Raw genomic sequence first — 16,489 nt, 5'->3', positions numbered from 1 at the left:
TGATTAGTTAACTTTATTTTTTTGTTTGTTTTTTGTTGTTGTTGTAAGGTTAACTTACCGGAATTTCAGGTCTGGATATTTTTGAAAATAAATGTAGAAAAAGGAGTTAACATATCCATATATGCTACTCAAGAAAGTGTGTACATACAATTTTATAGTTATGTGGATCAAGTTTTTATTTATTATAATGAATAGAACATGGGAAAGTAAAGTGAATTAATTTTAAAAATATAGTTTAATTTATAGAAAAAAAGATGATAATTAATATAAACTCTAATTATATCTTATTTATGCGGCCAAGTACACTAGTTAAATAATAAAGTCAGTTGCCTGTTTTATACTAATAAAATCACTCATAATATATGTGTCAGCTTATCTTTTGTAAATTGATGAATATGTATAGTACAATACTAAACTTCTCAATTCTGATTGAGACATGCTTAACGTTATAATCAATTCATCTTTTTGACACCCTAGAATAAAGCAAGTATATATATATGTTATGTACTACTTCATATTTCCAACTCAATTTCCAAATAATAATTGCATTAATTATCGTCAAAATAATATTCGTTTTTAACCAATAATTCACAAGGGTCTTGGGCTTTTTCGAAGAGACAAATTTTAAAAGATCAGGATTGTGGACACGTTATTTTCTCATTAAATAGTAGGAGTAGCTAACTAATCAAAATGAAGCAACTCACCACAATAATATACTCATGTTTAGGCACTTTTGGCAGCTTGTACATCATCAACACAAGCAAGTCAATATTTAATATTTACAATAAAATTTTCCACGAACATTTATTTAAAAGTCCAACATGAACCAACTAAGTCATTTAATTATTAAGATGGATCGTGATAGGACAATTGAGATTTCTTCATCCTTAAATTAGAAATCTCAGATTTAAATCCTACATATGAAAAAAAGAAGATACGTTGAGAACCTCAACTCATTTTTTTCCCTGGTCAAAAAGTTAATAACGTATAAAATATCTTGATTGGAAACTAAGTATTAACAATAATTTACAATAAATTAATATATCAATCACTATACTTAGGATAAGGAAGGATCAAGTCAGGAGTATTTAGTACAACATTTGGAAGTCCAAATGCATTGATTGATTCATTATATATATTTCATCAGTTTAATTAGGTAACTATTTATATAATTATTAGATTTCAAACTTTTAAAAATGGTAAAGGCACACAATTTTGTTTTCTTTATTCATACCGACTGAGAATTTAAAAACTTACATTTTTTTTTTAATTTGAAATTGATTAAGAAGAAATTAAAGTGATTGATCATCCATTGATTAATGATTTAGTTGATGTGAGCCTGGCTTAAACTCCAAGCATTCAAATTGGAGATGTCAACATGTTGGGATCCATTGTTGAAAACAAATAAATGTGCATTATCATTGATGGCCAAAGTAGGATAAGCTCTTGTTGTGATGCATGTTTTTCCACCTCCGCCAAAGCTTTCTACTATCGAATGATCAATCTGCAAATGGAAACAAACATTGTTATTTTTTAGAAGTACTAATGAATAGATCCTTTTTATTAGACGGCTCGCCAAGAGCTCTCAGGTGATTCGTATAATTAATTTAATTGTGGAACTTACCAAAGTTCTCAGTGATAACTTTTCTGTAAGAGGATCAATATCCAAAAAGGCTCCATAATTGGTTTTATCATATTCAAGACCCACAGAAGACCTGCATTTCAAAATTTTATAATGAATTTATAAATCTCTGAGTAGAAAAATAATTAATTTGTTATCAAAATAAAGCATATAAAACCTCTTGAAAAACATCAACTTCTTTTTTTTAAAATGTAAAACCAAGCTAAGGTGATTTTTGTACCTTTTTTGGTCACAGCCCATTAACACAACAAACTTGTCATTCTTTTTGAAAATTGTAAAGAATATTGCTGTATATTCTTCAATGTTATTTGAGGCTAAAACTAGCAACCCAAAAGGTCCTACACCAGTGTTGGCTGTTGAACCACTTTTGTTAGCTATCTCTTGTGGATTTGTCCAACTTGATTCCAACACCTCTGCCTGCTCAAGCACCGCGATTGGAATTGAGAAGGAGATTTCTACATCAGCCTGTCGTATAATGAGTGTCAAATTAGCAAGTTGTTTTGAATTTAGACGAATAATATCAACAAAAGAAATTGACAAGATTTTTCATAGGAAGAATTATACCTGAACAGCAGTGACACCAGAAATTTCACGTTTTGAACCAGCTTCGAGTGTTATATTTTGTAAATCAACTTTGTTTGTCCTTAGCATTTCTATTTCTTCGACAGGCCATTGAATCAATTGCTTTCCACCTCTATCCAGCCAAATTTTCCGAGGAAAACACTGTAATATAATGAAAGAAAAAGTTTATGATTAATATTTTTTTTTAAATGAATTAACGGACAGAAAATTCGTCACGTAAACTGGGAGATTTAATTACCTGAAGACCAGACCATCCTCTAATTAAATTGATTTCCTTACTTGTAGACTCATTAACCCAAGCAATGGAGATTCTCCTCTTCTTCTCACTGTCAAAAAAAGATTTGGAAGCATAATACTTTCCATAATCTAATCTTAATCCTGATTCATTATCCACAGATCCCTCATCAGGTATGTATACATCGTTGTGATGGTCATACGTTCCAATAGTATAATAATCAACAGAAGAACTCATCGCGCTAATTTTAAGCACATGTTTAATTCCTGGAAATATCTCTGAAGTGTCAAGTCCATTTTCCCCATCAATTGAGACAGGAAAAAAATCAGGACATTCCCACATTGTAGTTTCATTGGACGAATGCAGAGGTCGCTCTGCTTCAGTCCAATGAATAAAATCTTCACTTTTGTATAAAAGAGCAGTTCCTCTGTTTTCTCTTTTGTTTCCTATAATGACTCTCCAAATTCTATCGGTCCCTAACCACGCTGTGGTTGGGTCTCTAAACCAAATTTTTTCATCTTCATTTGGTGTCATGATTGGATTATGAGGCGATTTAATCCATTCGACAAGGCAAGGGTCCGATGGATCTTTGGGCACGGCTAGATTTTGAAGGTTAACCTTTTGTGACACACATCCAGTATAGAGTATAGCTGGTGTGCCATCTTGGAGAATTGTTGTGGAACCTATGAAAAGCAGATTCAAAATTTAAATTTTGTAGGTTCAGTCTTAAAAGATTTTTAACATTTGAACGTATAATTTCCTCGGATTCAAATTTAAGTTCTACGTAGAAGGTTCTGAATTCAATTGAACTCGTGCATATAAATATAATGCTTGATAGGTAGGCCTATGTCAACTTAATGTGAATTTTCTAAATAAGATAAAAAATTTAACATAATATTTTCACAAATTTCAACAACCTGACCAACAACCATTGAAGTCAAATGGATCAGAAGGCAAAAGAGCTGGAGGATGAATAGTCCAGTTGACAAGATCAGTTGAAGTAGAATGACCCCATGCAATATTTGCCCATTTTGCACTTTCAGGGTTGTACTGATAAAATAAATGGTAAATTCCCTTATAGATCATTGGTCCTGCAAATTGAATTAAGTTTGTGAAGGTCAAGCATAGTCTTAAAGTATGTAACTATTTTTAAGAAAATGAATTAATCTGAATAGTCGCCCACCACTTGAATTAAAAATAGTCAGGTTGTATAATGGGATATAATCAGTGTATAATTTATGTATATCAATTAGAAAAAAACAATGGATTCGTCTGACTATTTATATAAATAAAACTTTTTCCTAAGTACTTTTCGATTGGTATTTGTGAACGATTTGACCCACATGTGTTTCAGTGTTAAGGATAATTTACAAGAATGTCCTTAAAAATTGATGGTAATGAATTTTTTATCCCGCTTAAGTTATGTGCAACTTCAAGTTTAATAAGTGTTGCCCTCATGAACAACACTTTTATCTTCTGATCTTCAAGATTTGCTCATTAAAAAAATGGCGATCAAAAGTTTATAACCATTCATTTCCTTAAGCTCGAATAAATATATACTACTGTTGGAACTAAATGGAGGATTGAATAGGCAAAACAATTTTAAACAATTTGCTAGTAGTATTACTACTTAATATTTACTAATATTTTTTACTAAATAAAGGTAGAAAATGTATAAGATAATGTAAATTCTCTAAACAGGAAAACTTACCATTAGGATCTGTGAATCCAACGGCATGTCATGCATATGAAGTTCACCAACATTATAAGTCAATGACACGATTCATCGATCGAACATAAATCAATAAAAAAGTTTAGATTAAATTATACAAAATTAATCATAGATATAAAAAGAAAAGACTCATTAAGAATATACCATTCATCCAATTCTTGAGAGGTTGAAAATGATAAGCAGTTCTATAAGGTTGAGCCATGAGGAGACAAGATATTGATTTACAATATTATTGAATCAATTATTGACAAAAATAATAACTTTACTTTCTTTTTCTTAGTTCAAATATTTCATACAATTAAAGAAGTTATATATCGACTATATATCATACTGTCTCTTGTACAAGTCAAAATATTATATTTACAAGTCAAAATAATATATTCCAATTAATACGAAATAATACATTCTAACTAATCCCAAATAGAAATATATTACCACCAAACCAAGACGGCAAGCAAGGGAAGACTTTCATACATCTTGTACATATTAAGTCAAAATATTATATTCCAAATTGTTTGTTTAAAACTATTTTCCTTAACATTTTCTAAAATTTACTTTATAATAACATTATAATTATGTAGCAGCCTCAAACAAGTTAGGATAAACTAAATTTAAATAATTAAATCATGTCTCAATGTATCAACGTAACTAATAATTTTATTTCTTCCCCTTTTTTTAAGGATCAATTTTGAAAATTATTTTCTATTGTATAATTGCTTTAAATCATTAAACCTAAATTTATATTTTCAAAATGAAAAAATTATTTAAAATAAAATCGAGAGAAACCTAATGATAATTTTAGAATTACTAAGAAAATATGATCGACGGAGTACTCTCTCAGTACCAAATGAATTCTTTAAATTTGTTATTATATATCTCCATTTTAGATAATTATCTTTTTGCATAGTTATTTCTATTAGATGACATCATCATTGTTCACAACTTTACAAGAATTTTTAAAAGAATCAAAGTTTATTATATTTACCAACTTGAATATATGTAGTAACTTAAATAAAAAAGAAACAAAGTAGGGGCAAAAATAAGACATAAAAAGGGCTTATGTAATACCAAAAAGGGCTTGAAATATACTTTAATATATGAAGTAATAAAAAGCAAATACAAGGATATATTTGGAAGAAAAAACCCTTTTGCTTGCAAGCTAACCAGATAGTTACAGTGTAATTAAGGACTACAAAACTCTTTGCATTGTCCTTATATATTGTAAAATAATAGATATTAGAAAGTGAAATAATGACAAACAAAAATATCACACAACTCTTTCATCTCAATTTAAGTATTATACTCTTCTTTTTTATAATGTTTCAAAAAGAATGTCTTCAACATTTTAAGTGATAAATTTAAAATTACAAGATTTAAAGTATTGCGTACATATCTATAAAAATTAGATTATTGCATAAGAATGAAAAGTAAAAAAGGGGAAGTATGTACTTGTAGTTTCATAAATGCAAGAGCAGTAAACGATTCAAACAAACTATAAAATGAACAACATGGCAAACACTTTTATTTGTACCTCCAAATGTTTTGGTGGTTGAAAATTTTAAAAATTACATTTTTAATTAATGATTCAGTTGATGTGAGCCTGGTTTAGACTCCAAGCACTCAAAGTAGAGATGTCAACATGTTGGGATCCATTGTTGAAAACAAAAATATGGGCATTATCATTGATGGCCAAAGTAGGATAAGCTCTTGTTGTGATGCAAGCTTTTCCACCTCCACCAAAGCTTTCTACTATCGAATGATCAATCTGTACGTAAAAAATAATAATAAAATGTCATACTAATGAATAGATCTTTTTTTTTTGCTTTCTTGGTGACTAAAACATATAGTATCTTAGGATTGGAGGTAGAGGATGTTTACCATCTGAGCAACCCCTTCTTGTCACTAATGAATAGATCGTTTTGGATCCCGTAGGAAAATTGTGTGTTATTTTCTACGCTACAATTTTATTATCTTCATTAATTTTATGATAAAATATAGTGAAATAAGATAAAATGATATATGCTCTAATTCACAATAAGGTTGACATGATATCGTCTTTTCACCATTGCTAGACTACTTTGACCCACCAAACGGCCCAATCATAGTAATTAGTTTGGCTACATGACTCCCCTTGTGAGTCGCCACTCTTGTGTACTACTTTACTGTCAGAGAAAGTCATTGTACGCTAGTTTAGCTAGCTAACATTTTTCAGTTGACTGTTATGTTAGTTATTATCATAAGATGATTAAGTCAAGTATTGTACAATGATAGAGATCACCATATAGAACAATCGCATGATCTAGATCCATGCCTTGCTCTCAACAATTTATATACTTCATATTTTGAACTTGAATATGCTGCATAACTTAAAAATTAGGAGATTTGTATAATTTGGTAGTGAAACTTACCAAAGTTCTTAGTGATAATTTTTCTGTAAGAGGATCAATATCCAAAAAGGCTCCATAATTGGTTTTATCATATTCAAGACCCACAGATGACCTGCATTTCAAAAAAATTATAATGAATTTCTAAATCTACAAGTAGAAAAAAAAATTAATTGGTTATCAAAATAAAACCAAATCTAGGGTGATTTTTGTACCTTTTTTGGTCACAGCCCATTAACACAACAAACTTGTCATTCTTTTTGAAAATTCTAAAGAATATTGCTGTATATTCTTCAATGTTATTTGAGGCTAAAACTAGCAACCCAAAAGGTCCTACACCAGTGTTCGCTGATGAACCACTTTTTTTAGCCATCTCTTGTGGATTTGTCCAACTTGATTCCAACACCTCTGCCTGCTCAAGCACCGCGATTGGGATTGAGAAGGAGATTTCTACATCCGCCTGAAACAATAATAAATAGTCGTATGAGTGTCAAATTAGCGGGTTTGGGTTGAATCTGAATGAATTCAAACAGATTGAATTAATAAATAAGTTTGCGGTTTATTGTTGAAAAATCATTGAAAGAAGTATACCTGTGCAGCAGTGACACCAGAAATTTCACGTTTTGAACCAGCTTCGAGTGTTATATTTTGTAAATCAACTTTGTTTGTCCTTAGGGTTTCGATTTCTTCGACAGGCCATTGAATCAATTGCTTTCCACCTTTATCCAGCCAAATTTTCCTAGGAAATGACTGTAATAGTACAATGAGAATTAACTTAGTTTTAATTGTTACGGAAAATGAGAAGTTTAAAATTAAATTTGTTTCTGAATAATGGACAGATAAAAATGAATGGTCATGTAAACTGAATTATTACCTGAAGACCAGACCATCCTTTAATTAAATCGATTTCCCTACTTGTAGACTCATTAACCCAAGCAATAAAGATCCTTCTCTTCTTCTCACTATCAAAAAAAGACTTGGAAGCATAATACCTTCCATAATCCAATCGTAATCCTGATTCATTGTCTACCGATCCCTCATCTGGTGTATACACATCGTTGTGATGGTCATACACTCCAACAGTATAATAATCAACAAAAGAACGAGCCACGCTATTTTTAAGCACATGTTTTATTCCTGAAAAAATCTCCGAAATGTCAAGTGCATTTTCCCCGTCAATTAAGACAGGGAATAAATCAGGGCATTCCCACATTGTAGTTTCACTGGACGAATGCAGAGGCCGCTCTGCTTCTGTCCAGTGAACAAAATCTTTGCTTTTGTATAAAACAGAAGTTCCTCTGTTTTTTCTTTCATTTCCTATAACAACTCTCCAAATCCCATCAGGCCCTAACCACGCGGTGGTTGGGTCCCTAAACGATTCTTTCTCCTCTTCATTTGGTGTCATGATTGGATTATGAGGAGATTTAACCCATTCGACAAGGTAAGGGTCGGATGGATCTTTCGGCACAGCTAGATTTTGAAGTTGAACATTTTGTGAATCGCCTCCGGTATAGAGTATAGCTGGTGTGCCATCTTGGAGAATTGTTGCGGAACCTGTGAAGAAATGTATTTATTTATACTTGATGTCGATCTCCTGAATAAGGTTATAACTTAACGAAATATTTTCACAAAATCGTAACAACCTGACCAGCAACCGTTAATGTCATACGTATCTGAAGGCAAAAGAGCAGGAGGATGAATAGTCCAGTTGACAAGATCAGTTGAAGTAGAATGACCCCATGCTATGTTTCCCCATTCTGCACTTTCAGGATTGTACTGGTAAAATAAATGGTAAATTCCCTTGTAGATCATTGGTCCTGCAAATTTAATGAAGTTTGTCAAAGTGAGCATAGACAAGTGTTTGTGAAGAAGGTATTTTTCGTAAGATTTTCAACAGAGACACAACATCATTGGAGGATAGAATTGGTAAAACAACTTTAACAATTTGCTAGTACTATTACTTAACACAATATTGCTATGTAATAAAACTGTAAGTTCTCTGAATATAAGATTGACGATTAGACTGGAAAACTTACCATTAGGATCTGTGAATTCAACGACATGTCATGTATTCCCAGTTCAACAGCATTACGACACAAGCCATCGATCGAACATAAATCAATAAAAAAAAAAGGAAGAATTAATTTAGACTAGATTATACAAAATTAAACATATTTCTGAAAAATAATGAGTGTGTTAAGAATGTACCATTCATCCAATTCTTGGGAGGTTGGAAATGATAAGCAGTTCTGTAAGGTTGAGCCATGAGGAGACTTTCTTTTTCTTTTGTATATGTATGTCTTTTGTATAAATATTGCATACAACTAAAGAAGATATATATCTTGTACAGGTCAAAATATTTTATTTACAAGTCATAATATATTCCAATTAATCCCATATAATATGTTCCAACCAAACCAAGACGGCAAAGTCTTCCCTTTATCTTGTACAAGTCAAAATATTATATTCACGGGTCATAATAATATATTAAGACTTCCGTTTATCGTGTACACGTCAAAATATTATATTCACGGGGCAAAATAACATACTCCAACTTGTTTATATATATTCAACGGGTAAAAATCATTAACATTCCTAATTATTCTTTTTTTTAAAATCAATTCCCATATTACCTGGGATAAAAATGTTAATTTCATAGCACAGGATTTTGATTCTTAATTTATTTCACAAGTATATGTAGCAAATTGTTAGGGGGCGAAAAATTATTACCTGAGGACGGTTTTGTTCAATTTAACAAAGTTCAAAAACATTTTTGACCTTTATAAATTTTTTATATTAACGGACAACTCATATCAATATATTGAACCTTGGTTCCCAGTTTATGTACATCTAACATCTATTGCTTGAGTTCGAATGCAACCACATCTCTGCATGAAAATGGATACTTCAACACAATCTACTAGAATCTATTATTTGAGTTTCAAGGAAACTCAATCGCTGCAAGAAAATATATACTTCCAACACAAAATTTTACTAGAATCTATTGTTTTGAGTTCAGGAGACTCGTTCAGCAAGAACATGGATACTTCAATTCAAAACTAGTTTTTCAAAACTGTAAACAGCTGAATGTTTCAAGATAAAAGGGCTAAAACCAGATAATGCAAAAAATTAAGCAAGCGACAGTCTCTCAAAAAGGTCAAGCAGATCAACGGTAACGGCGAAGAGACAGAGTCTGGTTCCTTTTCCAGGTTGCCCTTCTTGAGGGGCGAGCCTTGTGGTGGAGATGTCCTCTTCCTCGGAGTCCTCTGTATTTCTTACCAGCTGAAGTGAGACCACGCAATTCTCTGTGCTTATGCACTGGGTTGCAGATCCAGTTGATCCTTGGATCATTGCGAATAGCAGCATGGGCCTGGTCAACCAATATTACCTCAAAGTACTTGTAGGTAGAATCCTGCATTAGATAAGGTTAAGAATAATGTATTACCATTATTAAGCATGTGTAAACAAAGTCTAAACAATAGAAAAAATTACAAGTCCCAGTCAGTGAGATAGAACCAATTGCAAGGTGGTGTTCGCATACTCAGAAAAGAAATTCAACCAACTTGCAAGCCATATTAGGACTACATTTCTTGATACACAAACTTCTAAACTTGTGGAACTAATCAGCTAAATCACAATAAAGCTTGCAAGGTGGTTGAATTTGTTCATTATCGAAAACAAAGCACGTTTCTTTGTCTCAATTACGAATGCAATTAACTTTGCACTCTAGCATGTGAGCACATAAAAAATGCACTACGAAGTACAAGAAATAGGTAAAAAGGTCAAAACAGATACCTCATTAATCCAGTAAGAGTTCAGAACTCTAAGACCACCCAACTTTCTTCCAGCACGCTCCTCAGCAACAGATCGCTTGCTGCGCTGGAACTTCAATTGCGTGACTCCCTGGTTGGTGGGCTTACCATACACAATACCCTTGGAAACAGGCCTCTTCCTTCCACCACGTTTCACACGAACACGATAGACCACATACCCCTGCAAAAATAATGATCTTAATCACAATCCTGAAGTAGTCCATACTATGGGAAAAGGTAGCATTTAGCATGATGAAGAAAAGATTTTAGCATTATTACCGTTCCTCTAAAGGGTATAAGAAATAGAGGATTATGCATGTGTTTCTATATTTCGCATCTAGACACTGTACAGAAATAAACCAACGATGAACAAAAGGTCATACAGCCTTCACAAGCAGCTCGGCAATCACAGATGTATGTTTCCAACATAATCCAGAAATAATAAGACCCAACAGTGAGAACAAATATCAGTAGACTTGAACCATAGGCAGCTAATGAACACAAAAAAAAAACAGAACACAAATCAAACTTCATTTCCACTAGATATCCAAACTCACTACTCATTTTATGAACAAATCTTGCAAAAAAAAGATAAAATGTCTGTAATCCTACCATTAAGTACATTTGGAGTATATTACTAGACACAACAAAAATGTACCTGCTTGGCCTTGTATCCCAAGCGGCGTGCCTTGTCAGGACGGGTAGGCCTGGTGACACGGACGATAGAAGGGAGTTGACGGTACTCCCAGCACCTCACCCTTTGCAAGAACCTCATAACATCTGACTGCTTCTTCCTCCATAGCTCCGACACATAAGTGTAAGCACCTGCATTTCCACCAAACGTCAAACACCAGCCACTATTCCAGCAACACCGATATTCATAAATACCACTTCCCAAAACAACTTTAAGTCTCATTTAAACTTTACCCTATCCAGCTTTTAGGGCAAAATATCCACATTTTCATCTCATGCGTGCATTTGGGATAAAATTACCATTTAATTTTAATCAAAGGGCAACTATGTAGCGGAAAATGCAGCATATTCCGTAAAATCAAACTATATAATTGAAACACCACTCATAGCCTATTAGAATAAGATGTCGTTTTCTTATGAAGAGTTGTCAATCACCCTATACAGAAACAACCACGTCCAGAGCTAGTTCTCCCACCATAGCCAGATTATAGCAGACATATTGTGTGTATATCTGTCTGATTCAATTACTAGATCTGTCTTTTGTTCAGTGCAACAAATTATAGTGAAAATTTAGTGGTTTAACAGAATCATTAGAACAAAATGTTCGATTATCTAAGATAAACAGATAATTAGAAGTACGAACCTGTTCCTAATCACAAAAAAAAACTAAAACAAAACCTGTAGATTGTTCATTTTCAACTAAATTTTCGACATGAATAGCAAAGAGTATAATACAGAGAGAGATTTGATAGACGAACGTACCCATTGCGTCTGCTGTTCTTCTACCTCTGTTGTGTTCGGCGTCTCTAGGGTTTTGAGTGACACATTATAAAAGGAGTGTCGTTACCCTCCGGAATAGTTTTTCGGCCCATAGGCCCATTGATGATAATCAGAATTTACTAGCAATTCTACTAGGATGGTTTGCACAAATAACCCCTTTTTAGCTTACTATTTAAATTTTATCTCTAATTTTAAAAATTATTCACATATAACTTGTGAAATCAAAAAATATATATATTAGACTCTAATATAACATTTTATCATGATGCTCGTTTTACTTTGATTTAAAAGGTTCATATATCGTGAAAATAAAAAGAATTAATCATTTAACCAACAAAAATCATAGTTTTGCTATTAATGGGCCTAAATTCCAAAAGTGTCGGGTCTTAATATTTTTGTCCCATTTAATAAAATCTTTTAAAAAATAACCTTATTTTGCAACAACAAAAAAATACATAGGAAGAACTTCTGTCACTCATCAAGAATGACATAAGTTTTAGATTTTTTCTATGTGTTAAAACTTGTGGTAAATTAAGCAAGCTTACTGTGTTGGAAAATAATTTATTTTCCATCAAGCATAAATCAAAACTTGTGCTATTAAACAAGTTCATTATATTAAAATATCTTGAATTTCTATGATTGGTTTATGTTCGTAACTTATGCTCGATGGATAATAAAAATTTTGCCTAGCTATTTTTTTAAAGCGGATACTATTTTTCAAAAATATTAAGCGGGGTTCAAAATCATTCTTTTGGAAGGTCATTCCTGAATTTAAATTGACGAAAATTGCATCAATAGTAAATTTAGAGGTATCATTTAAAACGTAACTAACTTTTAAAAAATATTAAAACTTCAATCACTTTGTAGTAAATAATTAGTAGGTGAACAAAAATATTATACACTAAACAGAGTTGAACTTCAAATCTCTGGTCTAAAAATTGCATTGCTACAAGTTAAATGCAAAGTGTGTAGATTCTACAAGTATGAAGCTAGTTTTTATTATTCATTTAAAAAAGGGGCATAAAATGAGACGTTTTATGTCGTATGAGGTGAAGCGTAAATTTTGAAACACGAAATATAAGTTTCATGGATTTATAAAGTGTATATCTCATATATTTTAAATTTTATAACTAAGAAACTAAGTATAAGTAAAAATTTCAATAATTATGTCAATAAATTCAAATAAATTACTAACAACGTACATAGGGAATTCTATTATAATTATTATTTGAAAAGGTAACAATACAAAAGAATGAAAATAGTCGAGATAATCTTTAAAATGAAATTATCATTTCATTTAATTATCAAGCTTCACATCTACTTTATCTTTTCAACTCTCAGTTATATTTTGCATTGATTATTATTTATACGGAAAAGGGCCAAAAATACCCCTGAACTACAGGAAAAGGTCTAAAAATACCCTTCATCCATCTTTTGGTCTAAAAATACCCTTCTACTCATCTTTTTGGTCTAAAATTACCCTTCCATCCACCTTTTTGGCTCACTTATACCCTCGCAACTAACAATCCTCTTTCTTTTTTTTAAATACTTATACTTATTATGTGTCATTTTCTTATTGAATGAAATAAAAATCCACCTCTATTAATTTTTTCAACATAATTTATCCAAATCAAAACAATATATCTTTTCAAGATCCAAATTTTTATTTTTTTTAAATCTAGTAATTTCTATTTTCTATAGATTTTTTTTAAAAAAAATTATTTGATAATTAAAATATTTTAAAAATATTAGTCATGCCGCAATTACAGGGACATATCATATTATAATAAATCCTAAACAAAGTCTATCTTTCTTTTTTTTTTTTTTTTAAATAATCATTTAATTTTTTTTGACTAATAATCTCTGTAACAACTCATTGAAAAGAAGAAAAAAAATATAGATGTTGTAGGTAGCCTGTTGGAAAAATAAAAATAGGAAAAGAGAGAAAAAATATAATATATTATGGATAAGATAATATTATTAATTTGTTTATGATATATTAATTATTTATATCGTATTTAAAAGTTTAATGTAATTGATTAAATCTTAGCTGTTAATTTTTCCGTATGCCATGTGTCTTCAATCCAAGTAATAACTTGGAAAAAATAAAGAAAAAAATTGAGAGGAGTCGGATAAAAAAAGCTACAACAAATATAAAAAACTATTAATTTTTTTTTATAAAAAAATAAAAATAAAATTGAGGTCTTGAAGAAGTATATTCTTTTTCGCTTGGATAAATTATGGGGGAAAATCTAGTTGAGATGGAGATTTTGTTTCATCCAATGAGGAGAATGACACATAATAAATAGTTTTTTTTAAAAAAAAACAAAATAAAGATAGAGTTGTTAGTTTCAAGAGTATAAGTGAGCTAAAAGGTGAATGGAAGGGTATTTTTAGACCAAAAAGATGAGCAGAAGAGTATATTTAGACCAAAAGATGGATGAAGAGTATTTTTAGACCTTTTCATATAGTTCAAGGGTATTTTTGACCCTTTTCCGTTATTTATATAGTTCAAAATTGAGGGAAGGATAAAAAATATAAAAGTATTATATACTGTATTTCTAAATGAGCTCCTCGATGTGTTTATAGGTCTGTGACAATTATCAGCCTTTTAAGTGTTTAAACTTTACTTTTGAGATAATGTTAGCCTAAAATAATAGACTTATAATATCAAAATCTCCCTAAACACTCTACTAAAACACGACGAAATTACAGATTCCTGAAAATGACATTCAAAATTATTCGAGTCCGAATTGAAGCCCCAATTAAATTTAGGTTGAGCCGCTTATTTAGGAGGACACTTTCAATAGGATTCTCTTTCAAGCTTGAAATCAAAATTTATGATTAAAGGTAAAGAAGTAGTACATCTCGAATTAATTCATGCACTTTTTTTTATATAATTTTATAAATATTTAATATTTGTTTTAAATATTAAAACTTTAATATATTATTTTTTAAAAAAGTTATCTATTAAGTAACATCACATAATTGAGATGAAGGAATAATTAAGATGAACATAGTCAGACTTTTAAGTTTATCGGTAATTTTTATTTAGACACTTGAATTATAATATGTTTTGATTGAGGACTTGAATGTATGATATTGTACTTCTATAGAGATTTTCTCCTCAAATTTTTAGAAACACTCACTGGCAGTAGCTTTTCTGTTGTTGCATTAGTAATGGGGCGGGTTTATTAATTGGGTGGGATTTAATTAGTAATGGGTGGGTAGTGGGTTGGTTTATAAATTATATTAATAAGTTAATTATAACAAATAGTTGAGCGTCAGGTATTTAAAAAAATATTTAAATAGTTTAAATTTAAAACCGTTAAATAAGTGGTCAATTTTGAACCCAAAGGTGAATGACAAGGGTATTTTGGAGCCAATAAGTGGATGGAGGGTAGTTTTGTACCATTTCTAATACTTCAAGGGTATTTTAGGTTTTTCGATTGTTTTAATTAAAGAAACAATTTTTTTTTTATTCTTTTGACTATAATGAACCTACACAAGATAGTTGATTTTTAAAGTGTTTTTGTTTGCACCCTAATTTTAGATATTGAATTTAATATTAAAATGTTGAATCTAAAATTATATATATTAGAACTCCTATGCAAGATCAAAATTTGAATGGAATATAGTTCAAATTCAAATCTTTAGTTGCAAAAATTAGGTTATGACCTAGCCTAAATTATGAAAGTCTTACGTTTTTATTTTAAATTTATTAGTAGGCTTCAAACTTTAGGTTCGGTTATAAAATTGACACACAACAAAACTTCAACTTGAAGAAATAATTTTATTCAACTTTTAATCTAGTTATTACAAAATAATTTAACTTTAAATATTTTTTGAATAAATCAAACATGCTTCACAACACCATCACAAGCGACTATTTGGTATCATTTCTTCTTCCATTAAAATCAACTGGTTTGAGATAGTATGATACTGGATCAACTTAATCAATGAGTAATAGATTGAATTCGAGATAGTTATATTATAAAGGAAAAGTTTCCACATTGATGAATAGTTGTTTAGAGAATCATTATTTAAAGCATCTTAAAAAATTATACAAAATATGTTAAGGTTTAATGTTTTTATACAAAATATATATCCTAATAGAATTGCTTGTATGAAAACTTTAATTTCTTTGTTATTTTCCTTCTAATAATTCCTATTAAAAACCCAAGGAAAACACCTTATTATGGGAAAGTGTATAAATAATTGTTTGGAGGATTACTATTTAAAGCATCTTATAAATTATACAAAATATGTTAAGATTTAATATTTTAAAATCAAATTCAGGCTTACAATATTAAAATAAAAAATTCAGACATAAAGTTACGTAATATCATATCTTTTATTATGTAGGACTATTTTATTATGCGTTTGATTGAATATATTAGCCAATCTTAAAATTATTTATTTTAAAATAATTTATCTCTAAATAACTTATCTCAAAATAATTTAATTTTTAGAATAATTTATTCCTAATCAAATGATCCCTAAAAAGTGAGAATTCCTTATCATGGTCTACTTGTGCATTAATATTTTTTTACTCCATGTTTTTTTTTTAGGAATTGTTTATACTAGACGCTTCATCATTCTTTAGTGGTAGAATGAAGTGTTTTTAAT

The 16,489-nt window shown here is 30.4% G+C and overlaps 3 protein-coding genes across 3 annotated transcripts; all 3 read right to left on the bottom strand.

The window, feature by feature from the left end:
* Positions 1-1,234: 1,234 nt before the first annotated feature.
* LOC102603762 (beta-fructofuranosidase, insoluble isoenzyme CWINV3-like) lies at positions 1,235-4,458 on the bottom strand. Its single transcript, XM_006356460.2, has 8 exons — positions 4,336-4,458; positions 4,171-4,179; positions 3,377-3,550; positions 2,463-3,142; positions 2,207-2,365; positions 1,863-2,107; positions 1,625-1,715; positions 1,235-1,504 (listed from the first exon to the last, which is right to left on the bottom strand). Exons 1-8 carry the CDS (start codon positions 4,391-4,393, stop codon positions 1,325-1,327), a joined length of 1,596 nt encoding a protein of 531 aa, XP_006356522.1. The 5' UTR covers positions 4,394-4,458; the 3' UTR covers positions 1,235-1,324.
* Positions 4,459-5,619: 1,161 nt separating this feature from the next.
* LOC102604100 (beta-fructofuranosidase, insoluble isoenzyme CWINV3-like) lies at positions 5,620-8,921 on the bottom strand. The gene is made up of 8 exons (XM_006356461.2): positions 8,784-8,921; positions 8,612-8,620; positions 8,219-8,392; positions 7,450-8,129; positions 7,167-7,325; positions 6,791-7,035; positions 6,600-6,690; positions 5,620-5,956 (listed from the first exon to the last, which is right to left on the bottom strand). Exons 1-8 carry the CDS (start codon positions 8,893-8,895, stop codon positions 5,777-5,779), a joined length of 1,650 nt encoding a protein of 549 aa, XP_006356523.1. The 5' UTR covers positions 8,896-8,921; the 3' UTR covers positions 5,620-5,776.
* A 625-nt stretch (positions 8,922-9,546) lies between these two features.
* LOC102577484 (60S ribosomal protein L15) lies at positions 9,547-11,947 on the bottom strand. Its single transcript, XM_006356459.2, has 4 exons — positions 11,843-11,947; positions 11,046-11,212; positions 10,371-10,568; positions 9,547-9,987 (listed from the first exon to the last, which is right to left on the bottom strand). Exons 1-4 carry the CDS (start codon positions 11,844-11,846, stop codon positions 9,742-9,744), a joined length of 615 nt encoding a protein of 204 aa, XP_006356521.1. The 5' UTR covers positions 11,847-11,947; the 3' UTR covers positions 9,547-9,741.
* Between the last annotated feature and the right edge of the window lie 4,542 nt (positions 11,948-16,489).

This window comes from Solanum tuberosum, unplaced genomic scaffold (genome assembly GCF_000226075.1).
Source record: "Solanum tuberosum cultivar DM 1-3 516 R44 unplaced genomic scaffold, SolTub_3.0 scf00222, whole genome shotgun sequence".
NCBI lineage: Eukaryota > Viridiplantae > Streptophyta > Magnoliopsida > Solanales > Solanaceae > Solanum > Solanum tuberosum.
Note: the sequence above shows the minus strand (reverse complement) of the source record. Positions and strands in the feature narration are given on the sequence as shown.

Coding starts and splice junctions, on each gene's coding strand:
- LOC102603762 (XM_006356460.2), bottom strand. CDS start 4,393: ATGGCTCAACCTTATAGAACTGCTTATCATTTTCAACCTCTCAAGAAT. Junction 3,143..3,376: donor CTTCAATGGTTGTTGGTCAG/GTTGTTGAAATT, acceptor TGCTTTTCATAG/GTTCCACAACAATTCTCCAA. Junction 1,716..1,862: donor ATGGGCTGTGACCAAAAAAG/GTACAAAAATCA, acceptor TTTGAAATGCAG/GTCTTCTGTGGGTCTTGAAT.
- LOC102577484 (XM_006356459.2), bottom strand. Junction 10,569..11,045: donor TGGGATACAAGGCCAAGCAG/GTACATTTTTGT, acceptor TTATTTTTGCAG/GGGTATGTGGTCTATCGTGT. Junction 9,988..10,370: donor ACTCTTACTGGATTAATGAG/GTATCTGTTTTG, acceptor TATCTAATGCAG/GATTCTACCTACAAGTACTT.
- LOC102604100 (XM_006356461.2), bottom strand. CDS start 8,895: ATGCAATATTTATACAAAAGACATACATATACAAAAGAAAAAGAAAGT. Junction 7,036..7,166: donor CTGGTGTCACTGCTGCACAG/GTATACTTCTTT, acceptor TTATTGTTTCAG/GCGGATGTAGAAATCTCCTT. Junction 5,957..6,599: donor AATTATCACTAAGAACTTTG/GTAAGTTTCACT, acceptor TTTTACGTACAG/ATTGATCATTCGATAGTAGA.